Raw genomic sequence first — 27,571 nt, forward strand, 5'->3', positions numbered from 1 at the left:
GGCAGCTCTCACGGATTCATGAGGGCAGCAGGACAGGTCAGTGGCTCCTCGAGGGTCGGGCGCAGCAGACAGGCTTGGCGCCAATTCAGTTGTGGTTCACAGATTCAGAAGACTTCTTGTCCACTCCTTCCTTTTTGTCCAGCAAAGATCTAAGGATATGGTATAGGGGAGTCCCCTAAATACTCAATTTAGGAGGAGTTAAAGGGGTGAAGAGTAGTAGTCAATCGGGTACTTACCCCTGGGGTCACTAAAACCCCTAGATGACCACTTCCTGTGGGTAGTAGGCATCACCCTGTCCGAGAATTCTTAATTCCACCACTCTCAAGATTTTGGAATTGTCCATTTAAGGCTGGTCACCCTATGGGTGTGCCCAGTCTAGAACTGTGACACGCCTCCTGCATAGCTCATTTTCCCACCTGTCCAGTTACCAGATGGGCCCTGGGGTTGGGGGGTGGGTGTTGGTAGGTATCCATCTCTAAGGAAGGCCAATTCTGCATACCAAAGGAGGTGGGCTTCTTTGAAGTTCCTGCCTTTGAATGCAGGTCAGCCTGTGGGGAGGGGTGTGGTACACCCCTGCCCGAGCAGGCTTGGTTTCTGACCGCCAGAGAGCAAAGGCACTCTATCTTGGGACTGTTTCATCTGTTGGTGGCAGACCGGTTAAAACTGGTCAGTGAGCTCACCTGCAGTCTGTAAGTTTTCAAGGGGCACCTCTAAGGGTCCCTCATGGTGCATGTATTAATAAATGTCACTGGAATCAGTGAGGATTTTAGTACAAGATGTTTGATACCAAATATCCCTATTGTCAGTGCAGCCATCATGTAGTTGGGGAACTTGTATTGACCAGTGTCCAGCACATGCATTTAAAATGGTTTCACTGTTCACTTATCAACAAAGACATAGCAGAGGTTATATTTGCTCTTGCAGATATGTCCACACAAGTAATATAACACACCCTGTCTTAGGGCTGTAAGGCCTGCTGTGGTTGATGATTCACAAATATTACATGCAGTGTTTAGAGGACATGGCACACAGGCTGTGTGCAAAGTTGTGTTTTCACTTTTAGGGAGCACCTAGTCACGTAGCCACCATGGCAGTCTGCATGAGGTTGGTGCTGGGTCCCTTAGAGTGGCTCAAGATGTGCTGCAGTTCTTAGGGGCCCCTTTTCAGTACCCATGCCCTAGGTACCAGGGGTACCACTTATTGGGACTTATAGAGGGGCTCAAGGGCCTGGCCACTTGGGGATCAAGTAACCAGTGTCTTGTTTTGGGCATGGAACACTGGCACCGGGGACCTAGTTAGCAAGAACCCAGTGCACTTCAGTCAAAGCAGCGTCAAAAACCAGGCAAAAAGTGAGGTGATACTGCTCTTAGAACCCAGCTTCCTACAGGATGGTAAACAAAAATATCAATGAAATACACCGAGGTACAGAATGACAGGTGTACATTAATATACACTGCTTACACACTCTATTATGTGTGCAAAGCAGACTTTACTTTCTTAGCTAGCGAAATTATAACATATTGAGGGGCATGGACACAATGATCCCTCTGGAAGCAGCATGTTTGCCCAATCCCAATAAACCACCAGTGAGAAACAAAGAGATGGAATCACCACTCACGTTCCTGAACAGACTAAATGGTATGAATTAAAAGTAACCTGCTTCATCACTTCCTCTTCCTTTTAATCATGTTATCAGTCTGTATCACACCAGACATTGTAGACATGACTAAAGTCATACCGAGACAAAGGTAGGGTTGTCACCAAACAGTGGTTTCACATTTCCAGAGCGCAGTTCTTTAGCTCTTTCCTACATTGCTGCAGGGTTGCAGCAGTCCTGATGGATAAGTGAATACTGTCAAATATGTTAGATGAATAGATGTAGAATACTTGTTGCTTTGTTTTTTTTCCTTCCTGTTTGCACTCGGTCTTCAGTCTGACTGTGTCCTGGTTGCAGATGTGCTTTGAGTCACTAAAGAAGGTTAAGCTGGCCAGCCAGGTAGGCAGGGTTTTGGCCTCGGTGGCTTTGTAGATGATGCAATTGGTTTTGAAGATGGTGGAGACTGGCAGGGTAGAAAAGGGAGCTTAAGGTGGAATTGATGTGGTCATAGGTCTTCATATTTCTGAGGGGTGCTACAGCATGTTAGATGGGGTTTGGGGGGGGGGAGGGGGGGAGGAGAGTCAGTTTTGAGTTGAAGGTTGTAGAGCAGTTAATTGCCACCCATTTAAAAATAAGGAGTACAAGGGCATGAAAAACATTTCTGAAATCACTTTGGGGAGGAATGGTTTCACTTTAAGTAGTGCAAGCTGGTACTAGGCTGTCTTGATTTTTGTGGGCAATGTGTTTTTGAAGTTGAGATCGGATTCAGAATGACTGAATGAGTGAAGATGGAGTTAGAATTTGGCAGGTTTATATTGCTAAGCCAGGTTTGGATTGGTTGTTGTTCATTGGTTATGGTGAACAGCAGGAATTCAGTTTTGATAAAGTCAAGTTTCAGGTAGGTGCTGGACACCTGGGTCTGGATGAGCTGCAGGCAGTCTTTAAGGCACTGGATGTCTTGAGCAGTGTGGGCTTCCAAATATAGTTGGGAGTTGTCATCGTATTGGTAAATGTTAATTTTATCTGTGAGTACAGCCTCCTAAGGGATCCATGTAGAGGTTAAAGATCACGGGGAACAAGACCCGACTCTGGTGAATTTCCGCAAGTAGTTGAGCTCTTTAGAAACCTGAAGCAGGCCATAAGAACAAACTTGCAGGCCAGTTGGATAGGTAGAAGGACAAACAAACAAAGGGGGGAGGGGTGGTTCCGTCACAGGTTCTCTCAAGAAGTGAAACACCAAAATTGAAATGTGACTGGCATCCTTATTGGAGCTCTTTGTGGAGATCGTTTTATCCTCAGTGCTCAAAAGGCTTTAAGGATAATTATGCCTGGAGAGTCCTGCTGCTTTTAACCTTACCACAGAACCTCCTTGCTGAATAAACTATTACCGTGGGTTTCTATAGGTAATTTTAATCTTTCACACTTTACATAGGCCAAATCTACAATCATTGAGTCTCCTACACATAAGTAATTATTGCACAATGGGCGAGTTCACCTACCCTCTTGGTAGAGAACTGAGGATAAAAAAAATCTACTCAAAGAGCTCTATTAAGGATTTCTGCTGGGTATTGCACCACCCACCAGACAAGGAGCAGGACCTGGCGAAGAAGGATGCCACATCGGTGGGTGAGGGTCCCTGTATCCTTAAAAGGGATGCCCCCCTATTATAAGACTACTCCAGCACACTATTACATTTCAGATTTACAGAAGCAGCTAGACAAGCACTACTGGACCCAAAACATCACACTTTAATTTTGGTGTAGGTAGAAGAACCAATGGAGGCTATTTCCAGTGACTTCCATTCGAGATTTCATGGTGTGGATCAGGGCGGGGTGGCCAGAGCTGCCAAAGCCCACTGTGAGGTCCAGTAACATCAGCAGCAGGGTTAATCTTCATCTGTAGTCAAGAAGGTCATGACCCTGTAAACCAGCCTGTTGTAGATTCAGAGACACTTATGTCAAATTGAAACAAGCAATCACATTATTAAGATAATGTCTGGGATGAAATGTGGAAGACAAGTTAGTCGATAGTACACATATAGGTGATTCCAGTATTACCATTATTTCTTCTTTTTATTTTATTTTCCTTGAAAACATTTGCAATTTCCTAGTAATCTCTACAACTTTGAATATATGTCACTGATAAGAAAACAGGGAAAGAGTGGTCGAAGCTTGCTGTATTTAAAATTAGACATGTTTTTCCTGATATTTCTTTGCTTCTGGTAATCATTTTTCAGAGGAACCCCACAGATACCCAAAAGGAAGCAAAGGTCAATAGAACAGTTTCTAACAACTGCTCATATTTTACATTTACTGGAACAAGAAAAAAAACATGCATTAAGACAGACAGCGAAAGAGAAACTAAAAATGTTTCACTATTAAGAGGAAAACCTCCAGCAATAAGCAACATAAGAAACTGCATTTAAAAAATAGCCTGCAAACCATAGGAGTCAAAGTGAAAAAAGAAAATTAGAAGAAGAATGAATGTTCCAAGTTTTGTTTACTAAACTTGGGACATAAGTCTTACTTACCTATAGGACCTTCTGCTTCTTCTAGCGGTCTCTGATCCATAATGTGCCGGAACATTGGCAACAGGAAAGCAATGGTCTTTCCACTTCCTGTTTTGGCAATTCCAATTAAGTCTCGTCCACTCATAATTGCAGGAATGGCCTGGGCTTGGATGGGAGTTGGTTTTTCATATGCCTGCCTAATAATAGAGAATTGAGAAAAAGTTCAACTGTTGAAGGAAATAAAGAATAACAGATAGATATTGCAAATGGCATAAAACAAAGGTAATCAATTCATAAGGTTATTCTCAAAACATGCCAGCCCCCTCAAGTGAAACAACCTGCAAAATGACATGTTAATTTCCAATTTAAGTGTGGGTTTGGTAACTTGCATTTAACACAAGGCCTAGTATTTAAATCAATAACCCTGATTTTCCTCACACAACTAGTGAACACACTTTTCGTCAACCTAACTGCTGTGGAATGAAATGATACAGTCATAATCTCGGCATTTAGGAACAACCACCTCCTGGCAGTTGGAAACTGGAGGCCATATAATGACGGACTTTGCTGGCTAAGCCATTTCCATGCGTGTGCAAAGTGAATCAAGTGTACCAGATATTCCTTTGAGTCAGCACTTGATTTTCAGACAGTACACTTCAGAAACAGTGAGGAAGGTTTACTTCTTAGCTGCGCGATCTTAAATAAAGGAATAACTCAAGGAAATATAAGGCTAACTGAATGGACTTTTTAGCACTGCAGATGCATAAAAAATAGATGCTCTGCGCCACACCAAAGGCCGTTACCATGAACCCGGAAGGTCAAGTGGCTGCCCCAAAAATTGTTACCGGTATAATCTACGAAAGTGCAAGCACATCTCATTTCGGAGATTTCTTAACGGTTTGAACATTCTTTGATTCACTGCGATCTATGAATTCTCTAGTTGCAGTCTGGGCTAAGAAGACAAGGAAACATTTAAATTGCTGAAAAATAATAATAATTATGTGCAGTCAATGGAGGGAATGCGGATGAGGTAAAAAGTTAAAATGGAAGTGAAAAATGTGGACCTGTTGCAACAGCCCCCAAACCCACAGCCCCCTTTTAAACCTGCACAACTGACAATCTGAAACTGTACCAGGAAATTGAGCTCTGCAACTTTCATGTCTCACAGCTTTACATTTATTTTGTCTTCTGCCCTTCAACTCGCAGCCAAATCCTCCTCTACCCCACTTAGCCAACATCTACCTCCACTTCCGCTTCTGACTCGTCACCTTGAAAGGGGAGCAACGAAATGTAACAATTTTGATGATTTGCTTCAATGTTTTTGCGTTTAAGCTATTTTTGTTTAAGATTTTTAAATATTAGTGGCAGTACGTTTAATAATTGTGTTCTCATTTTTGTGGAAATGGGGAGTAATGAATCCACCTCACAAGACAGAGAAAGGATTATCAACTGAAAGTTATCCCAGTATTAGTCACGGCAAGTGTATCAAGATCTTAAATAAAAGATTTTTCATTTATTAAATTTTAAAGTTTTAGAAACTAAAAAAATTCAAAAGGATAACAGCGCTTGACAAAGATGTTAATACTGACTCAAAATGATAGTGGATAGTAAAAACTACAATTAGAAGGCATAGTTTACCATATTATCTCTGGATAGAAATAATATATTTAAATCACGTCTCCATAGGGGGTGGAGGGGTCAGAGGTATATTATCTTTGGTCATCAGTCAGGTGGGGAGACATGAGGTTTTAGCAGAAGTGTCAGTCAAAATAGCACTAGAGGCCAAAATGTTTTTAAATTAGATATTTTATTGCCATTTGTGAATATTTCATAAGTGGTCGTGGTTTTGATTGCTGGAGGGCCGGAATTCAAAATCTTGATTGTGTTTCCTGAGAATGCTTTTTTGAGTCTTTTTTTTCTTGAAGACAGGATTTTTCAGAAGGTTATGTTGGTCTGGCTGACAGCGCCATTCTCCAAAAATTATCATTTTGACAGGCACTACAGGGGCCCAGCAGTCAGGCATTTAAGCAGTTTGCGTGCCATCTCAAATGTGGTTTTCACATCCATGGGTAGCCACTTTACAGATCAAGAACAGCTGTCCAAGAAGGTAGTGTGGATTTGAACCTACATATGACCACCATGTACTAAATTCAGAAACAGGGAGACACTCATTCCCTTCAGCTGGTGCATGTCAACTATCATCTTTATGGTTATTCTGGTATTGCTAACTACCTCCTTAGCCATTAGTTGGTAATTATATGTCCCGAGATAGCTCAAACCTTTCTGTAAAGGCCAACTCCTGCATAAACATTCCTTTGTGTGCACAAAGAACAAGGTACTTACCTCCGGTAACAAATTATCTGGTAGAGACTATCTAGCTACAGATTTCTTACTTTAGAATTCCGTGGCATCTGCTTCGAATCTGGAATTTTTCTGCTGAGCAGTACCCAGCGCGCACCATCAGGTGGCGTTGTTCGGATCCGCGTGCGTCGTCCGGCTCCGCGTGGCATCGTCAGCATCGTAGGAGCGGTCTATGATGTCATGGTTGTCTATATAGACGTCACCTCGGTGCGTGTACATCAGTTCTTTTCCCACAACTTTACACGCCAGAAGCGCAGAGTCATGGAAAAACTAACAGTATGCAGTTTCGCTTTTTCACTTGACTGTTTGAAGAAAAAATGTTACATGCCTTTAAGAAAGGCAAAAATGCCAAAACCATATATATATATATATATATATGGAAAATGTCACTTACCCAGTGTACATCTGTTCGTGGCATGAGACGCTGCATATTCACATGCTGTGCACATCCCGCCATCTAGTGTTGGGCTCGGAGTGTTACAAGTTGCTTTTCTTCGAAGAAGTCTTTTCGAGTCACGAGATCGAGGGACTCCTCCCCTTTCGGCTCCATTGCGCATGGGCGTCGACTCCATCTTAGATTGTTTTCCCCGCAGAGGGTGAGGTAGGAGTTGTGTATATAGTAATAGTGCCCATGCAATGGAGTAAGTATGTATGTACATAATGTGGTTAAAAGTGATATATTTACAAATTTACAAATCTAATTTTTCTCAACTTAAAACAGCTACAGGCTCCCGCGGAGGTGGGAGGGCGCATGTGAATCTGCAGCGTCTCATGCCACGAACAGATGTACACTGGGTAAGTGACATTTTCCGTTCGATGGCATGTGTAGCTGCAGATACACATGCTGTGCATAGACTAGTAAGCAGTTATCTCCCCAAAAGCGGTGGTTCAGCCTGTAGGAGTTGAAGTTGTTTGAAATAATGTCTGTAATACTGCTTGTCCTACTGTGGCTTGCTGTGTTGTTAACACATCCACGCAGTAATGCTTGGTAAATGTATGAGGCGTAGACCATGTGGCTGCCTTACAGATTTCAGTCATTGGTATGTTTCCTAGAAAGGCCATGGTAGCAACTTTCTTTCTAGTGGAGTGTGCCTTTGGTGTAATAGGCAGTTCTCTTTTTGCTTTTATATAACAGGTTTGAATACATTTAACTATCCATCTGGCAATGCCTTGATTGGATATTGGATTCCCTGTATGAGGCTTTTGGAAAGCAACAAACAATTGTTTTGTTTTGCAAATTAGTTTTGTTCTATCAATGTAGTACATTAGTGCCCTTTTGATGTCTAATGTATGTAATGCTCTCTCGGCTACAGAATCTGGTTCTGGAAAGAACACTGGGAGTTCCACTGTTTGATTTAAGTGGAACGGTGATATGAGTTTAGGTAAGAATTTAGGATTTGTGCGTAGAACTACTTTATGTTTGTGTATTTGTATAAAGGGTTCTTGTATAGTAAAGGCTTGTATTTCACTTACTCTTCTGAGAGATGTGATAGCTATTACAAAGGCTACTTTCCATGTTAAGTACTGTATTTCACATGAGTGCATGGGTTCAAATGGTGGACCCATGAGTCGTGTTAATACGATGTTGAGGTTCCACGAAGGAACTGGTGGTGTTCTTGGTGGGATAATCCTTTTCAGACCCTCCATAAATGCTTTTATGACTGGGATTCTGATAAATGAATTTGAGTGCGTAATTTGCAGATAAGCTGAAATTGCAGTCAGATGTATTTTAATGGATGAAAAAGCTAACTTGGACTTTTGTAAGTGTAGTAGGTAGCTTACGATGTTTTTAGCAGATGCGTGTAATGGTTGAATTTGATTATTATTATGGCAGTAATAAACAAATCTTTTTCACTTATTTGCGTAGCAATGTCTTGTGGTTGGTTTCCTAGCTTGTTTTATGACCTCCATGCATTCTTGTGTAAGGTCTAGGTGTCCGAATTCTAAGATTTCAGGAGCCAAATTGCTAGATTGAGCGATGCTGGATTCGGGTGTCTGATCTGTTGTTTGTGTTGAGTTAACAGATCTGGTCTGTTTGGCAGTTTGATATGAGGCACTACTGAGAGGTCTAGTAGTGTTGTGTACCAAGGTTGTCATGCCCAAGTTGGTGCTATCAGTATGAGTTTGAGTTTGTTTTGACTCAATTTGTTTACTAGATACGGAAGGAGTGGGAGAGGGGGAAAAGCGTATGCAAATATCCCTGACCAACTCATCCATAACGCATTGCCTTGAGAGTGAGCCTGTGGGTACCTGGATGCGAAGTTTTGGTATTTTGCGTTTTCTTTTGTTGCAAATAGGTCTATTTGCGGTGTTCCCCATCTTTGGAAGTAAGTTTTTAGTATTTGGGGATGAATTTCCCATTCGTGGATCTGTTGGTGATCCCGAGAGAGATTGTCGGCTAACTGATTTAGAATTCCTGGTATAAACTGCGCTATTAGGCGAATGTGGTTGTGAATCGCCCAATGCCATATCTTTTGTGCTAAGAGACACAATTGTGTCGAGTGTGTCCCTCCCTGTTTGTTCAGATAATACATTGTTGTCATGTTGTCTGTTTTGACAAGAATGTGTTTGTGGGTTATTAGTGTTTGAAATGCTTTCAACACTAGAAATACTGCTAGTAGTTCTAAGTGATTTATATGAAGTTGTCTCTGCTAAGTACCCCATTGTCCCAGGATGCTGTGTTGGTTGAGGTGTGCTCCCCACCCTACCATGGAAGCATCTGTTGTGATCACGTATTGAGGCATTGGGTCTTGTAAAGGCCGCCCTTTGTTTAAATTTATAGTATTCCACCATTGAAGCAAGGTGTATGTTTGGCGGTCTATCAACACTAGATCTTGAAGTTGACCCTGTGCTTGTGACCATTGTGATGCTAGGCACTGTTGTAAGGGCCGCATGTGTAATCTTGAGTTTGGGACAATGGCTATTGTAAGGAAATGCCTCCTTGGCATGGTTGCCCCCTGACTTTTTGCCTTTGCTGATGCTATGTTTACAATTGAAAGTGTGCTGAGGCCTGCTAACCAGGCCCCAGCACCAGTGTTCTTTCCCTAACCTGTACTTTTGTATCCACAATTGGCAGACCCTGGCATCCAGATAAGTCCCTTGTAACTGGTACTTCTAGTACCAAGGGCCCTGATGCCAAGGAAGGTCTCTAAGGGCTGCAGCATGTCTTATGCCACCCTGGAGACCTCTCACTCAGCACAGACACACTGCTTACCAGCTTGTGTGTGCTAGTGAGGACAAAACGAGTAAGTCGACATGGCACTCCCCTCAGGGTGCCATGCCAGCCTCTCACTGCCTATGCAGTATAGGTAAGACACCCCTCTAGCAGGCCTTACAGCCCTAAGGCAGGGTGCACTATACCATAGGTGAGGGTACCAGTGCATGAGCATGGTACCCCTACAGTGTCTAAACAAAACCTTAGACATTGTAAGTGCAGGGTAGCCATAAGAGTATATGGTCTGGGAGTCTGTCAAACACGAACTCCACAGCACCATAATGGCTACACTGAAAACTGGGAAGTTTGGTATCAAACTTCTCAGCACAATAAATGCACACTGATACCAGTGTACATTTTATTGAAAAATACACCACAGAGGGCACCTTAGAGGTGCCCCCTGAAACTTAACCGACTATCTGTGTAGGCTGACTAGTTTTAGCAGCCTGCCACAAACCGAGACATGTTGCTGGCCCCATGGGGAGAGTGCCTTTGTCACTCTGAGACCAGTAACAAAGCCTGCACTGGGTGGAGATGCTAACACCTCTCCCAGGCAGGAATTGTCACACCTGGCGGTGAGCCTCAAAGGCTCACCTCCTTTGTGCCAACCCAGCAGGACACTCCAGCTAGTGGAGTTGCCCGCCCCCTCCGGCCAGGCCCCACTTTTGGCGGCAAGGCCGGAGAAGATAATGAGAAAAACAAGGAGGAGTCACTGGCCAGTCAGGACAGCCCCTAAGGTGTCCTGAGCTGAGGTGACTCTGACTTTTAGAAATCCTCCATCTTGCAGATGGAGGATTCCCCCAATAGGGTTAGGATTGTGACCCCCTCCCCTTGGGAGGAGGCACAAAGAGGGTGTACCCACCCTCAGGGCTAGTAGCCATTGGCTACTAACCCCCCAGACCTAAACACGCCCTTAAATTTAGTATTTAAGGGCTACCCTGAACCCTAGAAAATTAGATTCCTGCAACTACAAGAAGAAGGACTGCCTAGCTGAAAACCCCTGCAGAGGAAGACCAGAAGACGACAACTGCCTTGGCTCCAGAAACTCACCGGCCTGTCTCCTGCCTTCCAAAGATCCTGCTCCAGCGACGCCTTCCAAAGGGACCAGCGACCTCGACATCCTCTGAGGACTGCCCCTGCTTCGAAAAGACAAGAAACTCCCGAGGACAGCGGACCTGCTCCAAGAAAAGCTGCAACTTTGTTTCCAGCAGCTTTAAAGAACCCTGCAAGCTCCCCGCAAGAAGCGTGAGACTTGCAACACTGCACCCGGCGACCCCGACTCGGCTGGTGGCGATCCAACACCTCAGGAGGGACCCCAGGACTACTCTAAGACTGTGAGTACAAAAACCTGTCCCCCCTGAGCCCCCACAGCGCCGCCTGCAGAGGGAATCCCGAGGCTTCCCCTGACCGCGACTCTTTGAACCTAAAGTCCCGACGCCTGGGAGAGACCCTGCACCCGCAGCCCCCAGGACCTGAAGGACCGGACTTTCACTGGAGAAGTGACCCCCAGGAGTCCCTCTCCCTTGCCCAAGTGGAGGTTTCCCCGAGGAACCCCCCCCTTGCCTGCCTGCAGCGCTGAAGAGATCCCGAGATCTCTCATAGACTAACATTGCAAACCTGACGCTTGTTTCTACACTGCACCCGGCCGCCCCCGCGCTGCTGAGGGTGAAATTTCTGTGTGGACTTGTGTCCCCCCCGGTGCCCTACAAAACCCCCCTGGTCTGCCCTCCGAAGACGCGGGTACTTACCTGCAAGCAGACCGGAACCGGGGCACCCCCTTCTCTCCATTCTAGCCTATGTGTTTTGGGCACCACTTTGAACTCTGCACCTGACCGGCCCTGAGCTGCTGGTGTGGTGACTTTGGGGTTGCTCTGAACCCCCAACGGTGGGCTACCTTGGACCAAGAACTAAGCCCTGTAAGTGTCTTACTTACCTGGTTAACCTAACAAATACTTACCTCCCCTAGGAACTGTGAAAATTGCACTAAGTGTCAACTTTTAAAACAGCTATTTGTGAATAACTTGAAAAGTATACATGCAATTTTGATGATTTGAAGTTCCTAAAGTACTTACCTGCAATACCTTTCGAATGAGATATTACATGTAGAATTTGAACCTGTGGTTCTTAAAATAAACTAAGAAAAGATATTTTTCTATATAAAAACCTATTGGCTGGATTTGTCTCTGAGTGTGTGTACCTCATTTATTGTCTATGTGTATGTACAACAAATGCTTAACACTACTCCTTGGATAAGCCTACTGCTCGACCACACTACCACAAAATAGAGCATTAGTATTATCTATTTTTACCACTATTTTACCTCTAAGGGGAACCCTTGGACTCTGTGCATGCTATTCCTTACTTTGAAATAGCACATACAGAGCCAACTTCCTACAGCTATGCATGAGGACATCATGCCTAGTAGTTTCATTACTCATTTTACCTGGAACCTTTGGTTTGGGTGCATGGCCTCTATTACGTTTTGGAATGCCTATACCATTTGTGGACTTGGAGTGGCAATCCCTTTTGTTGTGTTGATTGTTGCTCCTAAGTACTGTTGTATTTGACACGGCTGTAGGTGTGATTTGTTGTAGTTGAGTGAGAACCCTAGCTTGTGAAGGGTTTCTATTACATACTTTGTGTGTTGTGAACACTGTTCTTGCGTATTGGTTTTGATTAACCAATCGTCTAGGTACGGGAACACATGTATTTGCTGCCTTCTGATATGGGCTGCCACTACGATAAGGCATTTTGTAAAAACTCTTGGCGCTGTTGTTATTCCGACTGGCAACACTTTGAACTGGTAATGTACTCCTTGGATTACAAACCTTAAGTACTTTCTGTAGGAAGGATGTATGGGTATATGGAAATACGCATCCTTGAGGTCTAGTGTTGTCATGTAGTCTTGTTGTTTGAGCAATGGGATCACATCTTGCAGTGTCACCATGTGAAGGTGATCTGATTTGATGTAAATGTTTAATGTTCTGAGATCTAGGATGGTCTTAAAGTTTTGTCTTTTTTGGGTATGAGAAAGTACAGGGAGTAAACCCCTGTTCCTTTCTGATGAATTGGTACTAGTTCTATTGCATCTTTTTGCAACAACGCTTGGACCTCCAGTTGTAATAGATCCATGTGTTGTTAGGACATGTTGTGTGTTTTCGGTGGGACATTTGGAAGGAATTGTAGGAATTCTATGCAATAACCATGTTGGATAATGGCTAGGACCCACTTGTCTGTTGTTATTTCCTCCCAGTTTCTGTAAAAATTGGTTAGTCTCACCCCCACTGGTGTTATGTGTTGGGGATTTGTGACGCTGAAGTCACTGTTTATTTTGCGGTGTCTTGGGACTTTGGAACTTCCCTCTAGTTTTAGGGAACTGTCCCCCTCTGTATTGTCCCCGAAAACTTCCCCTCTGATACTGACTCTGGTATGTGGGCCTTGTTTGTGAGGTCGAGGGTTCTGTGCTCTGTCCTCGAAACCCCCCTCTAAACTGTGTTTTACGAAATGTGCCTCTGCTCTGTGGGGAGTAGAGTGCGCCCATGGCTTTGGCCGTATCTGTGTCCTTTTTAAGTTTCTCGATAGCAGTGTCCACCTCCGGCCCAAACAACTGCTGTCCGTTAAAAGGCATATTCAGCACCGCTTGTTGAATTTCCGGCTTGAATCCTGAGGTGCGTAGCCATGCGTGTCTCCGTATGGTGACCGCTGTATTTACAGTCCTAGCAGCTGTATCTGCTGCATCCATTGCCGACCGTATCTGATTGTTAGAGATACTTTGGCCTTCTTCCACCACTTGTTGTGCCCTCTTTTGGAACTCTTTTGATAGATGTTCTATGAAATGTTGCATTTCGTCCCAATGAGCCCTATCATTTCTAGCCAGCAAGGCCTGTGAATTTGCAATGCGCCATTGGTTGGCTGCTTGTGCTGCGACCCTTTTCCCCGCTGCGTCAAACTTGCAACTTTCCTTGTCGGATGGTGGTGCATCTCCCGAGATGTGTGAGTTTGCCCTTTTGCGAGCTGCCCCTACTACCACTGAGTCCGGTGTCAATTGCTGCGTGATGTACACAGAGTCTGTTGGTGGAGGTTTGTACTTTTTATCCACCCTTGGAGTGACGGCCCTGCCTTTCACAGGCTCTTGAAACACTTGCTTTGAGTGTTTCAGCATTCCCGGTAACATAGGGAGACTCTGGTACTGGCTATGTGTGGGCGACAGAGTATTAAACAAAAAGTCATCTTCAATTGGTTCTGCGTGCCGGTTGACATTGTGAAACGCGGCTGCTCTTGACACCATCTGTGTGTAGGCAGTACTGTCCTCAGGTGGTGACGGTCTCGCTGGATAACAGTCGGGACTGTTATCTGATACTGGCGCATCATAAAGATCCCATGCATCAGGATCATCTTGACTCATTCCTGTATGAGTTGGAGACTGCATCATTGGTGGAGTGGCTACCGGTGATGGTTGTGGTGAGCGTTGTGGTGATGGTGGCGGCGTTATTTGTTTTCTCACCTTTGCTTGTGGTTGCTTGTCTTTCTCTTGGAAGGCAAGTTTCCTTTTAATTCGGATTGGAGGTAGAGTACTGACTTTTCCTGTGTCCTTCTGAATGTGGAGCCGTCTTTGAGTGTAATATGGCTCCCCTGCCTCTAGCTCCTGTCCGAATCTGTGTCCTTGCATCTGTGAGGACAGGCCCTGTTCCTCGGTGTAGGAACTTGGTTTCGGCTCCGAGGCCGGATGTTTCGGTATCAAAACCTTTTCGACCGTCTTTTTCGGCTCCGAAGACACTTTTTTGCCTTTCGGTGTTCCAATATCTTGGTGCGACTCGTTTCGGTGCCGCTCTCTCGATGTCGAGATTGCTCTGACCCGGTGACTCGGGTTCGAGTCTGTTCTGTGCCGGTATCTCGACCGGAGTCGGATGACTTCGACACATGTGTGCCCTTTTTCGGTGCCGATGGCCGGTCACCTAATTTTTGGGTTAAGCCATGGCCTGTTGGCGGTGGCGTCCCCTGGGCTTTAGTGAATTTTCCGTGAGTCTTGGGCAGGGGCGTCTTACTCACGGTTCTCGGCGTCTGTTCGGAATCGACCTCGTCCGAGTCCGAATCCGCGATGGAGAAGGTTTCTTCTTCCTCCAAGTGTTGGTGTCCTGCCGACGCCATTTGAAGTCTTCTTGCTCTCCAGTCTCTTAGCGTTTTCCTCGACCGAAACGCTCGACAGGCCTCGCAGGTATCCTCTTTGTGTTCAGGAGACAAACACAAATTACAGACCAGATGCTGATCTGTGTAAGGATACTTGTTGTGACATTCGGGGCAGAAGCGGAATGGGGTCCGTTCCATTAGCCTTGAAGACGCACGAGGTCGGGCCGACCAGGCCCCGCCGGGAAACCGAAAACCCCAAAGGGCCACCGGAGCTCTTCAAAATTCGGTGTCGATCTGTTTTAACTAACCCGATACCGAACGCAAACAATAACATCGAATTTTCCGAGATGTAACTAACTTTCCGAACCGAAACACGGAGCGAAGAGGAACACGTCCGAACCCGATGGCAGAAAGAAAACAATCTAATATGGAGTTGACGCCCATGCGCAATGGAGCCGAAAGGGGAGGAGTCCCTCGATCTCGTGACTCGAAAAGACTTCTTCGAAGAAAAACAACTTGTGACACTCCGAGCCCAACACTAGATGGCGGGATGTGCACAGCATGTGTATCTGCAGCTACACATGCCATCGAACATATACATATATATATATATATATATATATATATATATATCTATCTCTCCCCGCGGGAGGCTTGGGTGGGTTGTTACTGATAGACTTCTAGCTGCATTTTCCTTACCTTAGAATACATACCAAAGCTATAACCTATGGCGGTGGGTCTGAAGGATCTATTTTATACTAGGAAGTCCTGCAGGACTGAGCGGGCAAAATGCCCCTCCCTTCTCATTTGATTATCCAGGCAGTAGTGCCTCGCAAACATGTGCAAGGAAGCCCATGTTGCCGCTTGACAAATGTCAAGCACCAGCACACCACGAGCTAACGCAGTGGTAGCAGATTTCCCTCTGGTAGAGTCAGACCTCAAAGCCCTCTGGAGGCTGCTTCTTAGCCAAAGCCTAGCAGATCTTTATACAGAGAATGACCCAGCGCGAAATGAACCGTTTCTGTACTGCCCGACCCTTCTTTGCACGAACGTAGCTGAAAAAGAGTTGGTCGACCACCCGGAACTCTTTTGTGCGCTCAAGGTAGAACAAGAACGCTCCTTTTGGGTCCAGCCGATGGAGACGCTCCTCTTCCAGAGGGATGCAGTGGTGCAAAGAAGGTGGGCAGGGTGATATTTTGACCGAGGTGGAAAGGGGTCACCACCTTGGGGAGGAAAGAGGTACGAGTTCTTAATACTACCTTGTCAGGATATATCGTGAGATACAGCGGTTTTGAAGATAAAGCCTGCAACTCACTCACTCTCCTGGCAGATGTAATTGCCACCAAAAAGGTTGTTTGAATAATGAGCAGCCAGAGAGGACAGTTATGCAAGGGCTCAAAAGGAGCACACATTAGGAAGGTAAGAACAAGATTAAGATCCCACTGTGGCATGACGAAATGCACAGGTGGAAATAAAAGCACAAGCCCTTTCAAAAATCTTTGTCCTGTAGGAGACTTAAAGATGGTTTATCAGGCAAGCGCAGAAAAGCCGATAAGGCAGCAAGATAGCCCTTGAGGGTCTCTAAGGAGGAACCCTGTTGGGCAAGAGATAGAATAAACAAAAGGATATTAGAAAGAGAAAAAGAAAGGGGATAGACCTCTCTGTACAATGTGAAACAAAAAGTTTCCATCGGAAGGCGTAAATCGACTTAGTAGAGGCACGCCTGGCTGCCAGAACGACATCAGACTTCGGAAGGGAGGTCATAAAGCATCAACTGTTGCCGCTCAACCTCCACGCATGAAGCCGCAAAGTTGACACGTTCAGGTGAAGAACTTTCCCCTGCTGCTGCAACAGAAGATTCGACTGAAGAGGCAACCTGATTGGAGGACTGATGCTCATTTTGAGAAGCTCTGGATACCAGACTCTCCGTGCCCAATCCAGAGCCACTAGGATTACTTGGGCTCGGTCATTCTTGATTTTCTTGAGAACTCTGGGCAGAAGTGGTATGAGCGAAAAGGCATACAGGAGGCCTGAACTCGACTTGCGACGAAAAGCATTGCCTAGCGATTGCTCCCTAGGAAACTCCATTGCGCAAAACTGCTGACATTGCGCATTCTCTACGGAGGTGAACAGATCTGACCAAGGCTCTCCCCACTGCTGAAAGAGTACTTGCGCCACCTCCGGATGGAGTAACCATTCGTGACCCGCTAAGCATTTTCAGCTGAGCTTGTCCGCCCTGGTGTTCAGAGAACCTGCTGGGTGTTGAACCAACAGGGTTATGCCCTGTTGTTCCAGTCATGTCCAGAGACGCAGAGCCTCTTGACAAAGGGTCCACGACCCCACACCACTCTGTTTGTTGCAGTACCACATTGCGGTGGTGTTGTCTCTGAACACCCGCACAACCTTCCCTTTCACAATGGGAAGAAATGCTTTTAATGCTAGTCGGATCGCCCAAAGCTTCAACAAGCTGATATGGAGCCCGGATTCACCAGAGACCAAGAGACCTCTAATCTCCACCTCTCCCAAATGGCCACCCCATCCCAGAAGTGAGGCATCTGTCACTACTGTGAGATCTGATTGGGGAAAGGAGAGGAGTCTGCCTTTCACCCAATCACAGTTCACTAACCACCACTGCAGATCCTTTGCAGTCCCTTCAGAGTTCTGAACCACATTGGTAAGATTCCCTTGATGCTGTGCCCATTGGAACTCAGGTCCCACTACAGAACCCTCATATGCCATCTGGCATGCTTGACCAATAGGATGTAGGAAGCCATGAGTCCCAGCAGCCTCAGAGTCGGTCTCACCGAAATCCAGGATAGAGGCCGAAACATCGGTATCATAACCTGAATATCCTGAACTCGCTGTTCAGTAGGATAGGTCCGATACTCCACTGTGTCCAGAACAGCTCCGATAAAAGTGAGCTTCTGAGAGGGAGTCAGGTGTGACTTCGGCACATTGATAGTGAACCCCAGCGAGTGCAGGAGGTTCGCCGTCGTCTGGAGATGGGTGACAAGAGCCTGGGGTGTGGGAGCCTTCAACAGCCAATCGTCGAGGTAGGGGAAGACTGAAATCCCTGACCTGCGCAAATGCACTGCCACCACCTCCATCACCTTCGTGAACACCAGAGGGGCACTGATGAGACCGAAAGGGAGCAGAGTAAACAAAGTGCTTGTAGCCAACCTTGAACTGCAGGTTACGCCTGTGGGCTGGAAGCGATGGGGAAATGAAAATACGCGACCTTCAAGTCCAACGCTACCATCCAGTCTCCTTGATCTAGGGCAGACAAGACATGAGCATGAGTGAGCATCTTGAATTTGTCCTTCTTGAGGAAGAGATTGACATCCCTTAACCGCTTCTATGCCTTGGACGAGATGATCTCGTCCAAGGCTACAGTTCCCCTGTGCCTTGGACGAGATCATCTCGTCCAAGGCACAGGGGAACTTGGGGGAGCGCTAGGGCGCCCCCGTGCACCCCCCTCCCCCCCAAGGCGGGGATGGAAGGGGAACACCTTCCACTTACACCCCCCCCCCACACCCCCCACCCCCCACACACCCCCCCCCCCCACCCCCATCCCCCCCACACCCCCCCCCACCCCCACACACCCCCACCACCCCACCCCCTGTGACGTCAGCGTTTCTCTTTCAATCACTGGGGGAGGCCCGGAGGGGCTTCAAAGGGAAGGAAAAGTATTTCCTTCCCTTTGAAGTCTCTCCGAGGGTTTCAAAAGCCGGATTGCTTGCAATCCGGCTTTTGAAACCCCACTAGACACCAGGGATTTTTTTTTTTTTTAACTGAAATTCACATAAGGGAGCGACCCCTTGGGCAAGGGTCGCTCCCATGGGGGGCATTTTTTCGGGAAGGCCTTTTCTGCCCCCCCCTGGGGGCAGATCGACCTATTAGGCCAATCTGCCCCCAGGGGGGGCAGAAACCTCTAGGCACCAGGGACCTTTTTTTTTAATGTTTCATTTTATTTTTTTAGGTGGGGAGCGACCCCTTAGGCAAGGGTCGCTCCCCTTGGGGGAAAATTATATTTAGGCCATTTCTGCCCCCCTTGGGGGCAGATTGGCCTATTTTGATGAGGCCAATCTGCCCCCAAGGGGGGCAGAAACCACTAGACACCAGGGAGTTTTTTCTTTGCGAGAATTTCACGCAAGGGGAGCGACCCCTTAGGCAAGGGTCGCTCCCTGGGGGGGCAAATTTATTTTAGGCCATTTCTGCCCCCCTGGGGGGCAGAAACCTCCAGGCGCCAGGGCAAAAAAAAAATTGTGGATTTTTTTGTTTGTTTGTTTGTTTTTTTAGAGATGGGGAGCGATCCATCAGGCAAGGGTCGCTCCCCAGGGGGGCAAATTGTATTTAGACCATTTCTGCCCCCCTGGGGGCAGATTGGCTGAGTTTAGGTCAATCTGCCCCCAAGGGGGCAGAAACCACTAGGCATTTGTTTTTTGGCGCCAATGTCACGCAGGTGGAGCGACCCCGTAGGCAAGGGTCGCTCCCGGGGGGGTGGAGGGTTTGGGGGGCAAATTTATTTTAGGCCATTTCTGCCCCCAGGGAAGCGACCCATCAGGCAAGGTATTTAGGGCCCCCCCCCACCTCCCGGGGCCGGCTGAGCTAAAGGCCAAACTCCACAGGTAGGCACTGCTTTTTATAAAAAAATGTGATGTGTCCACTTTGTGTTTTGGGCCATTTCCTTTCGTGGGCGCTAGGCCTACCCACAGAAGTGAGATACCATTTTTATCGAGAGACTTAGGGGAACGCTGGGTGGAAGGAAATTTGTGGCTCCTTTCAGATTCCAGAACTTTCTGTCACCGAAATGAGAGGAAAAAGTGTTTTTTTGGCCAAATTTTGATGTTTGCAAAGGATTCTGGGTAACATAACCTGGTCAGAGCCCCGCAAGTCACCCCATCTTGGATTCCGATGGGTTTCTAGTTTTCAAAAATGCGCTGGTTTGCTAGGTTTCCCTGGTTTCCCCAGGTGCCGGCTGAGCTACAGGCCAAAATCCACAGGTAGGCACTGCTTTTTATAAAAAAATGTGATGTGTCCACGTTGTGTTTTGGGCCCTTTCCTTTCGTGGGCGCTAGTCCTACCCACACAAGTGAGGTATCATTTTTATCGGGAGACTTGGGGGAACGCTGGGTGGAAGGACATTTGTGGCTCCTCTCAGATTCCAGAACTTTCTGCCACAGAAATGTGAGGAACATGTTATTTTTTTAGCCAAATTTTGAGGTTTGCAAAGGTTTCTGGGTAACAGAACCTGGTCCGGGCCCCGCAAGTCACCCCTCCTTGGATTCCCCTAGGTCTCTAGTTTTCAGAAATGCACAGGTTTGGTAGGTTTCCCTAGGTGCCGGCTGAGCTAGAGGCCAAAATCTACAGGTAGGCACTTCGCAAAAAACACCTCTGTTTTCTTTCAAAAATGTGGATGTGTCCACGTTGCGCTTTGGGGCGTTACCTGTCGCGGGCGCTAGGCCTACCCACACAAGTGAGGTATCATTTTTTATCGGGAGACTTGGGGGAACATAGATTAGCAAAACAAGTGTTATTGCCCCTTGTCTTTCTCTACATTTTTTCCTTCCAAACATAGGAGAGTGGGTAAAAAAGACATCTATTTGAGAAATGCCCTGTAATTCACATGCTAGTATGGTCACCCCGGAATTAAGAGATATGCAAATAACCACTGCTCCTCAACACCTTATCTTGTGCCCTTTTTGGAAATACAAAGATTTTCTTGATAGCAATTTTTTACTCTTTATATTTCAGCAAATGAATTGCTGTATACCAGGTATAGAATGAAAACGCACTGCAGGGTGCAGCTCAATTATTGGCTCTGGGTTCCTTGGGTTCTTGATGAACCTACAAGCCCTATAAATCCCCGCAACCAGAGGAGTCCAGCAGACGTAACGGTATATTGCTTTCGATAATCTGACATTGCAGGGAAACGTTACAGAGTAAAACGTAGAGAAACATTTATGTTTTTTTCACCTCAATTTCAATATTTTTCTTTTTCAGTTGTTATTTTCTGTAGGAAACCCTTGTAGGATCTACACAAATGACCCCTTGCTAAATTCAGAATTTTGTCTACTTTTCAGAAATGTTTAGGTTTCTGGGATCCAGCATTGGTTTCATGCCCATTTCTGTCACTGACTGGAAGGAGGCTGAAAGCACAAACAATTGCAAAAATGGGGTATGTCCCAGTAAAATGCCAAAATTGTGTTGAAAAATGGGGTTTTCTGATTCAAGTCTGCCTGTTCCTGAAAGCTGGGAAGCTGCTGAGTTTAGCACCGCAAACCCTTTGTTGATGCCATTTTCAGGGGAAAAACCACAAGCCTTCTTCTGCAGCCACTTTTTCCAATTTTTTTAAAAAAAACGAAATTTTTTACCCAGAAGGACATCTGTTATGGTCTCATTGAAGGGCAACATCGGCTCTGATGTTGAAGCACCTCTGTCAGGAGATTCGTCTGGCACTGTAGGCAAGTCTAGGTCCAAGACCTCAGCTGCCCTACACACCACCATAGCATAAGAAGCTCCCTGCTCTGTAGCCACATTAGGAGGAGAGAGCATACCAGTTTCTGGAGATGTGTCCAGTCCCCTGGCCTCCCCTAGATCCTCGTACCAGTCCTGTTCCAGGTCATATTCCAAAGGGTCCTCAGACCCCTCCCATTCCTCTCCTGTGCCTGGCTGTTCTAAATAATGCTCAGACAATGATCTGGGCCAAATCAGCACTGTAGAAATCTGAGTCATACGACATTGCTCCGGCTCATCTGGAATGAGGATGGGGCAACCACCGGTGGGTGCCGGTGGTGGAGGAAGCCTCGATGTCGGACCCGGCGGAGGTCGCCTGAGGGACCGGCACCGGTCTGGATCTGGTATCGGATCCTGGGGTCCCCAACGGCGTCTAGGCCGAAGCTGCTGATGTTGAACCCGAAGGGACCCTGCTGACCCCTCTGGGCCCAAAGACCCACACGAGGGTGCAGCCTGCTCAAAAAACGAGACGCATGGCCTCGTAAAATTCTTTTCATTGAGCGGGGTCGCTTCGGTCCCCGGAAAAGGGGGAAGACACGGAGTCGACCCTGGTGACGGCACCACGGAACCGCGCTCGGAACATCGACATTCCCTAGATGCCTCATCTACCGACGGGCGTGGCTAAGTCCAAGTCCACTTGGACTTCTTCTTGTGCCTCTTACCTGAATCATCAGATGACCTCGAATGTGAGGAAGAGGACTTGGGGCTCCGGAAGCGGTGCAGCGACCTCCTCCTACTGCGGGACAGTGACCTCCTCGGAGTCGCGCCAATCGAAGACGGCTGTCGGGCCGCAAGAAGCTTGAGGGATCTCTCCCTCTAGGCCTTCGGAGCCATGGCACGACAGTCGGAGCACGAGGTGGAATCGTGATCCCTCTCAAGGCACCAAAGGCAAACTTGGTGCGGGTCTGTCACCGACATGGTGCGATGACATGAACCACACGGTCTGAACCCAGTCTTTCTCGAAGACTGGACTTCACACAGTCGAAAAGGTGAAAAAGCCTCGACGTACGTCGAAGAAAGGGTAGCTCTAATCCAGATCTGCGCTTAACCAGCGTGGCAGGAAAAGAACGGACGTACACGCACTGAGGTGGCGTCTATATAGACAACCATGACATCATAGAATGCTCCAATGACGCAGACGACGCCACTTGGAGCAGGACGACGCACGAGGATCCGAACAACACCACCCGACGGCGCGTGCAGAGTACTGCTCAGCAGAAAAATTCCAGATTCGAAGCAGACGCCAGGGAATTCTAAGGTAAAGAATCTGCAGCTAGAAGTCTCTATCAGATGGTTCATTTTACTTGTCACCAAATACCTAACCCATTCAGTGTTTTTTCAGACATGTGACGTTGCAACATGACATATGCCATGAAGGGGACGGCAGGGTTGGCGTGGTGAAGGGGGGACTGCAAGGACTAAGCATATCAGATTCACCATGAAGATAATGTTATCTTATTCAGCCACCCTGCTCTCTATCATTACAACATGGTAGAGATACTGATTCTACATCCTTCAACTCTGGGTGGGGAAGATACACTATCGCCAAGCAGGCTTCCTGGTAAGTAGAACATGCAGATCAAATGCTGCATCTTTCTTTAAAGATTTCTCCAGCTGATAATGTGTGCAAAAAATGCAGAGTGGGCCATGTAGCTGCAGCAAGGCGCTTACACTGCCTTCACTCTCGTGAAATTAGTGTGAAGTCTCTGAGGAATTAGCAAAACACAGGAGACTAACCACCTTGTAACATTAAATTCAGCTTCCTTGTGGCAATGGGTAAGAAGTAGACAAGATACTTTGAAAGCTATACTATCCAGGTAAAAAGTCAGAAAACATCTCCTTTGTGAGCATTTTTCAAGTAGATGCCCTTATAAGGTGATACATGAGATTGCAGTTACATTCACAAATTATCAATTAAGCACATGCTAGCTTTTTATAAACAAAGCACCCAATTTTCGGAAAAGAAGGGACAGATGAAGAATCAAATGATCGGTCCGGAAGTCTGGAACAGGAGTGACTAAGGAGTACAAAACCTGTGAAGTAAAACTGGCAATACCAAGTTGAGCAGTCATAACATTTTGGAAATGGGAGTCCACTGTATGCAGAAAATTAAGGAAAAGAAAAAAGACCCTTACCAAGCCAAACAACACCCCCTTCAACTACCAGTTACTTCATTCAAGCTTCCAAACAGAATGTACATTTGAGGCATATGTAGACAGAGACGGCTGGTAGACCGCAAGCAATATTCTGTAACTGATCCCCCACTAAAATGAAGCACAATGGATTCTGCAGAGTTAATCTGACTTCACATTTTTCTTCCCCTCAAGACCGCATGCAGTTGGACCAGTTCCACAGTTGAGTACTACAATGAAAGGTAATGAGGCAGAGTACCTCAATGCTTCTTTTATGCAACTGAGGCAGTACTGGTCTTTAGACTAGAAAGATGTGCCCTCTTATCAGACAAAAAAAGACTTAAGTCAAACTTGACTTGAGCACTGAGCTCCAGGTGGTTAACAAGATCATCTCTGTCTGGAAATATCCAGAGCATGTGTGTCTGATGGCCTAAGTAAAATGTGCTCTCCAGCTGTACTGCAAGGAATTTGCAATATTCAACACCCAAGACTGTTAACTGAAAGGAGAACCATTTAAGAGGGACTGCCTGGTGAGTCCACCAAAGCAAGGCCTACAGTATGAGACCTAGGACAGTGATCTTAAGAGTGTGAATACAGATATTAAGCCCTTTTAAAAACTAAATGTTGTCTAAGAATGAGCACCGACAATCTTGCCACAAAGGTCACATTGATAAAGAAAGCCATCAAGCTCAGAAGGCTCTGGAATCACCATGCTGTCACTAAAGCTGGAGTGACAAAGGTATAATCTGTTTCATTAAAAGCATTTCTAAGATGAACAGAATAGACAACATAGGAGCAGATTGTATGCTAAAGAAAAGTTATTTGTAATCATATAACCGTACCTACAGACAAGTTGTTCTTTAAAATAATGCACTACGGAGATCAGTATACGCTATTCCAGACTTTCGTAGGCATTGCCTCGAAGATCTTGGCTAGATCAATAACAGGCCTGATACACCAGCACATTTTAGGCAGCAGAAAATATCTGAAGTAACGTTCCACAACTTTTAGATTCTCTGGAAGCAGGACAATAACTTTTAGAATCAGGATTTCCTCTAGATGTTCTGAAGAGAACACAGAGGGACTGAAAAACCATTGAAAGAGTAATCCTCCTTGAGAATAATAAGCATCCTTTGATTTGGGGTAGTACTGATGGTTTGGTGATTGCAGATGTTAATACACTCATATCTATATTAGTGTTTTATGGATTTCAATGTATCAAAAGTATTTCTAATATTTTTAAAAGCTACCAAGAATGTTTCTTACCATGTAACCATCTGTCTGTAGCCTGTAGTCTTGTTAATTCACATGGTCTGTATATGCATGCTGAATAGTGTTTTGAGCGTGGATGTTTGTAATTTGTTTTTGTTCAATTAACTTCACAGTCACAAGCTGTCCTATGATGCCTTCCTTAGATCAAAAAGCACCAGGACAAAGACTGCACCTCAGATTATTTTTCCCCAGCATGTAAGTAATGGTGGTGGAGAATAAAAGACATAATAAACACAGTATGCTTCGTGAAGTGATACTTAGAAGTGATATCTTGGATTATTACACGTTTCTGGGGAGGTTGCATGCGAATCTACAGCACTACAAACTATAAACAGATGGCTGCAGGGTAACATTTCCATTTGTAGGATGTTTGGCTGCATATACACGTTCTGCATAGACTATAAAGTAGTTCCTCCAATAAGCGGTGGTGAACAAGTAGATGTTCTCAACAAAGTCCGTAAAACTGTTTGGTTAAGTAAGTATACTCCTGAATGGTCCATGTATACATTCAGCAGCTCAACAGATGGGAGCAATGAAGATGTTAAACAAGGCCACAGTGGCTGCTTTCTTCCAAGTGAAAAGTGCTCAATCTGGCTACCTCACCCTGAGAAATATGCCTTCCTTTGTAGGGTTTGGAAAGAGTTATTTTGTTTTTCAGCAGTGTTGACTTCTATCAATGAAATACATTTGTGCCCTGTTGACATTAAGTGTAAGCAGTGTCCACGCTGCAAGAAACTCTGGGTTTGCAAAGATAATGAAAAGACTTAATTGTCTTGTTAAGATGGAAAGAGAAAACCCCTTAGGAGGAAATGTAGTGTTTGTTCTCAAAAGTGCTCTACGCCCGCGTGCTTGTATAAAAAGTTGCTGCTTTGTAAATGCCCCTGAAGTGAGGTGAAGTCAATACAAAAACGGCATGCCAGAAGAGTGAAATGGCTCAAAAGGAGGTGTCAACCTTCTCAAAACTATATTCAAATTCCAGACCTTCCATAAACACCTTAATTACAGGTATTTTAAAAAGTGCAAATGCTTCCGGTTTTGCATTAGGCTGCCACTGAAGCTAAATGTAAACAAATGGACGTGTACAAGAAGCTCACTGTAGGAAGTTGGCTCTGTATGTGCTATTTCAAAGTAAGGAATAGCATGCACAGAGTCCAAGGGTTCCCCTTAGAGGTAAAATAGTGGTAAAAAGAGATAATACTAATGCTCTATTTTGTGGTAGTGTGGTCGAGCAGTAGGCTTATCCAAGGAGTAGTGTTAAGCATTTGTTGTACATACACATAGACAATAAATGAGGTACACACACTCAGAGACAAATCCAGCCAATAGGTTTTGTATAGAAAAATATCTTTTCTTAGTTTATTTTAAGAACCACAGGTTCAAATTTAACATGTAATATCTTGTTTGAAAGGTATTGCAGGTAAGTACATTAGGAACTTTGAATCATTTCAATTGCATGTATACTTTTCAAGTTATTCACAAATAGCTATTTTAAAAGTGGACACTTAGTGCAATTTTCACAGTTCCTGGGGGAGGTAAGTTTTTGTTAGTTTTACCAGGTAAGTAAGACACTTACAGGGTTCAGTTCTTGGTCCAAGGTAGCCCACCGTTGGGGGTTCAGAGCAACCCCAAAGTTACCACACCAGCAGCTCAGGGCCGGTCAGGTGCAGAGTTCAAAGTGGTGCCCAAAACGCATAGGCTTCAATGGAGAGAAGGGGGTGCCCCGGTTCCAGTCTGCCAGCAGGTAAGTACCCGCGTCCTCGGAGGGCAGACCAGGGGGGTTTTGTAGGGCACCTGGGGGGACACAAGCCCACACAGAAATTTCACCCTCAGCGGCGCGGGGGCGGCCGGGTGCAGTGTTAGAACAAGCGTCGGGTTCGCAATGGAAGTCTATGAGAGATCAAGGGATCTCTTCAGCGCTGCAGGCAGGCAAGGGGGGGCTTCCTCGGGGAAACCTCCACTTGGGCAAGGGAGAGGGACTCCTGGGGGTCACTTCTGCAGTGAAAGTCCGGTCCTTCAGGTCCTGGGGGCTGCGGGTGCAGGGTCTTTTCCAGGCGTCGGGACTTAGGTTTCAGAGAGTCGCGGTCAGGGGAAGCCTCGGGATTCCCTCTGCAGGCGGCGCTGTGGGGGCTCAGGGGGGACAGGTTTTGGTACTCACAGTCGTAGAGTAGTCCGGGGGTCCTCCCTGAGGTGTTGGTTCTCCACCAGCCGAGTCGGGTCGCCGGGTGCAGTGTTGTAAGTCTCACGCTTCTTGCGGGGAGATTGCAGGGTTCTTTAAAGCTGCTTCTTTGGATAAAGTTGCAGTCTTTTTGGAGCAGGTCCGCTGTCCTCAGGAGTTTCTTGTCGTCGTCGAAGCAGGGCAGTCCTCAGAGGATTCAGAGGTCGCTGGTCCCTTTGGAAGGCGTCGCTGGAGCAGAGTTCTTTGGAAGGCAGGAGACAGGCCGGTGAGTTTCTGGAGCCAAGGCAGTTGTTGTCTTCTGGTCTTCCTCTGCAGGGGTTTTCAGCTAGGCAGTCCTTCTTCTTGTTGTTGCAGGAATCCAATTTTCTAGGGTTCAGGGTAGCCCTTAAATACTAAATTTAAGGGCGTGTTTAGGTCTGGGGGGTTAGTAGCCAATGGCTACTAGCCCTGAGGGTGGGTACACCCTCTTTGTGCCTCCTCCCAAGGGGAGGGGGTCACAATCCTAACCCTATTGGGGGAATCCTCCATCTGCAAGATGGAGGATTTCTAAAAGTTAGAGTCACCTCAGCTCAGGACACCTTAGGGGCTGTCCTGACTGGCCAGTGACTCCTCCTTGTTGCTTTCTTTGTTCCCTCCAGCCTTGCCGCCAAAAGTGGAGGCCGTGGCC

General features: G+C 46.2%; 1 protein-coding gene across 1 annotated transcript in view; it reads right to left on the reverse strand.

The window, feature by feature from the left end:
* Window positions 1–27,571, reverse strand: part of DDX46 (DEAD-box helicase 46) — a 669,293-nt gene that overhangs the window by 435,054 nt on the left and 206,668 nt on the right. The window contains exon 10 of the mRNA XM_069199247.1: window positions 4,128–4,303. Coding sequence (XP_069055348.1) covers window positions 4,128–4,303 — 176 coding nt within the window. The remainder of the gene's footprint in view (window positions 1–4,127; window positions 4,304–27,571) is intronic.

This window comes from Pleurodeles waltl, chromosome 7 (assembly GCF_031143425.1).
Source record: "Pleurodeles waltl isolate 20211129_DDA chromosome 7, aPleWal1.hap1.20221129, whole genome shotgun sequence".
Classification (NCBI taxonomy): domain Eukaryota; kingdom Metazoa; phylum Chordata; class Amphibia; order Caudata; family Salamandridae; genus Pleurodeles; species Pleurodeles waltl.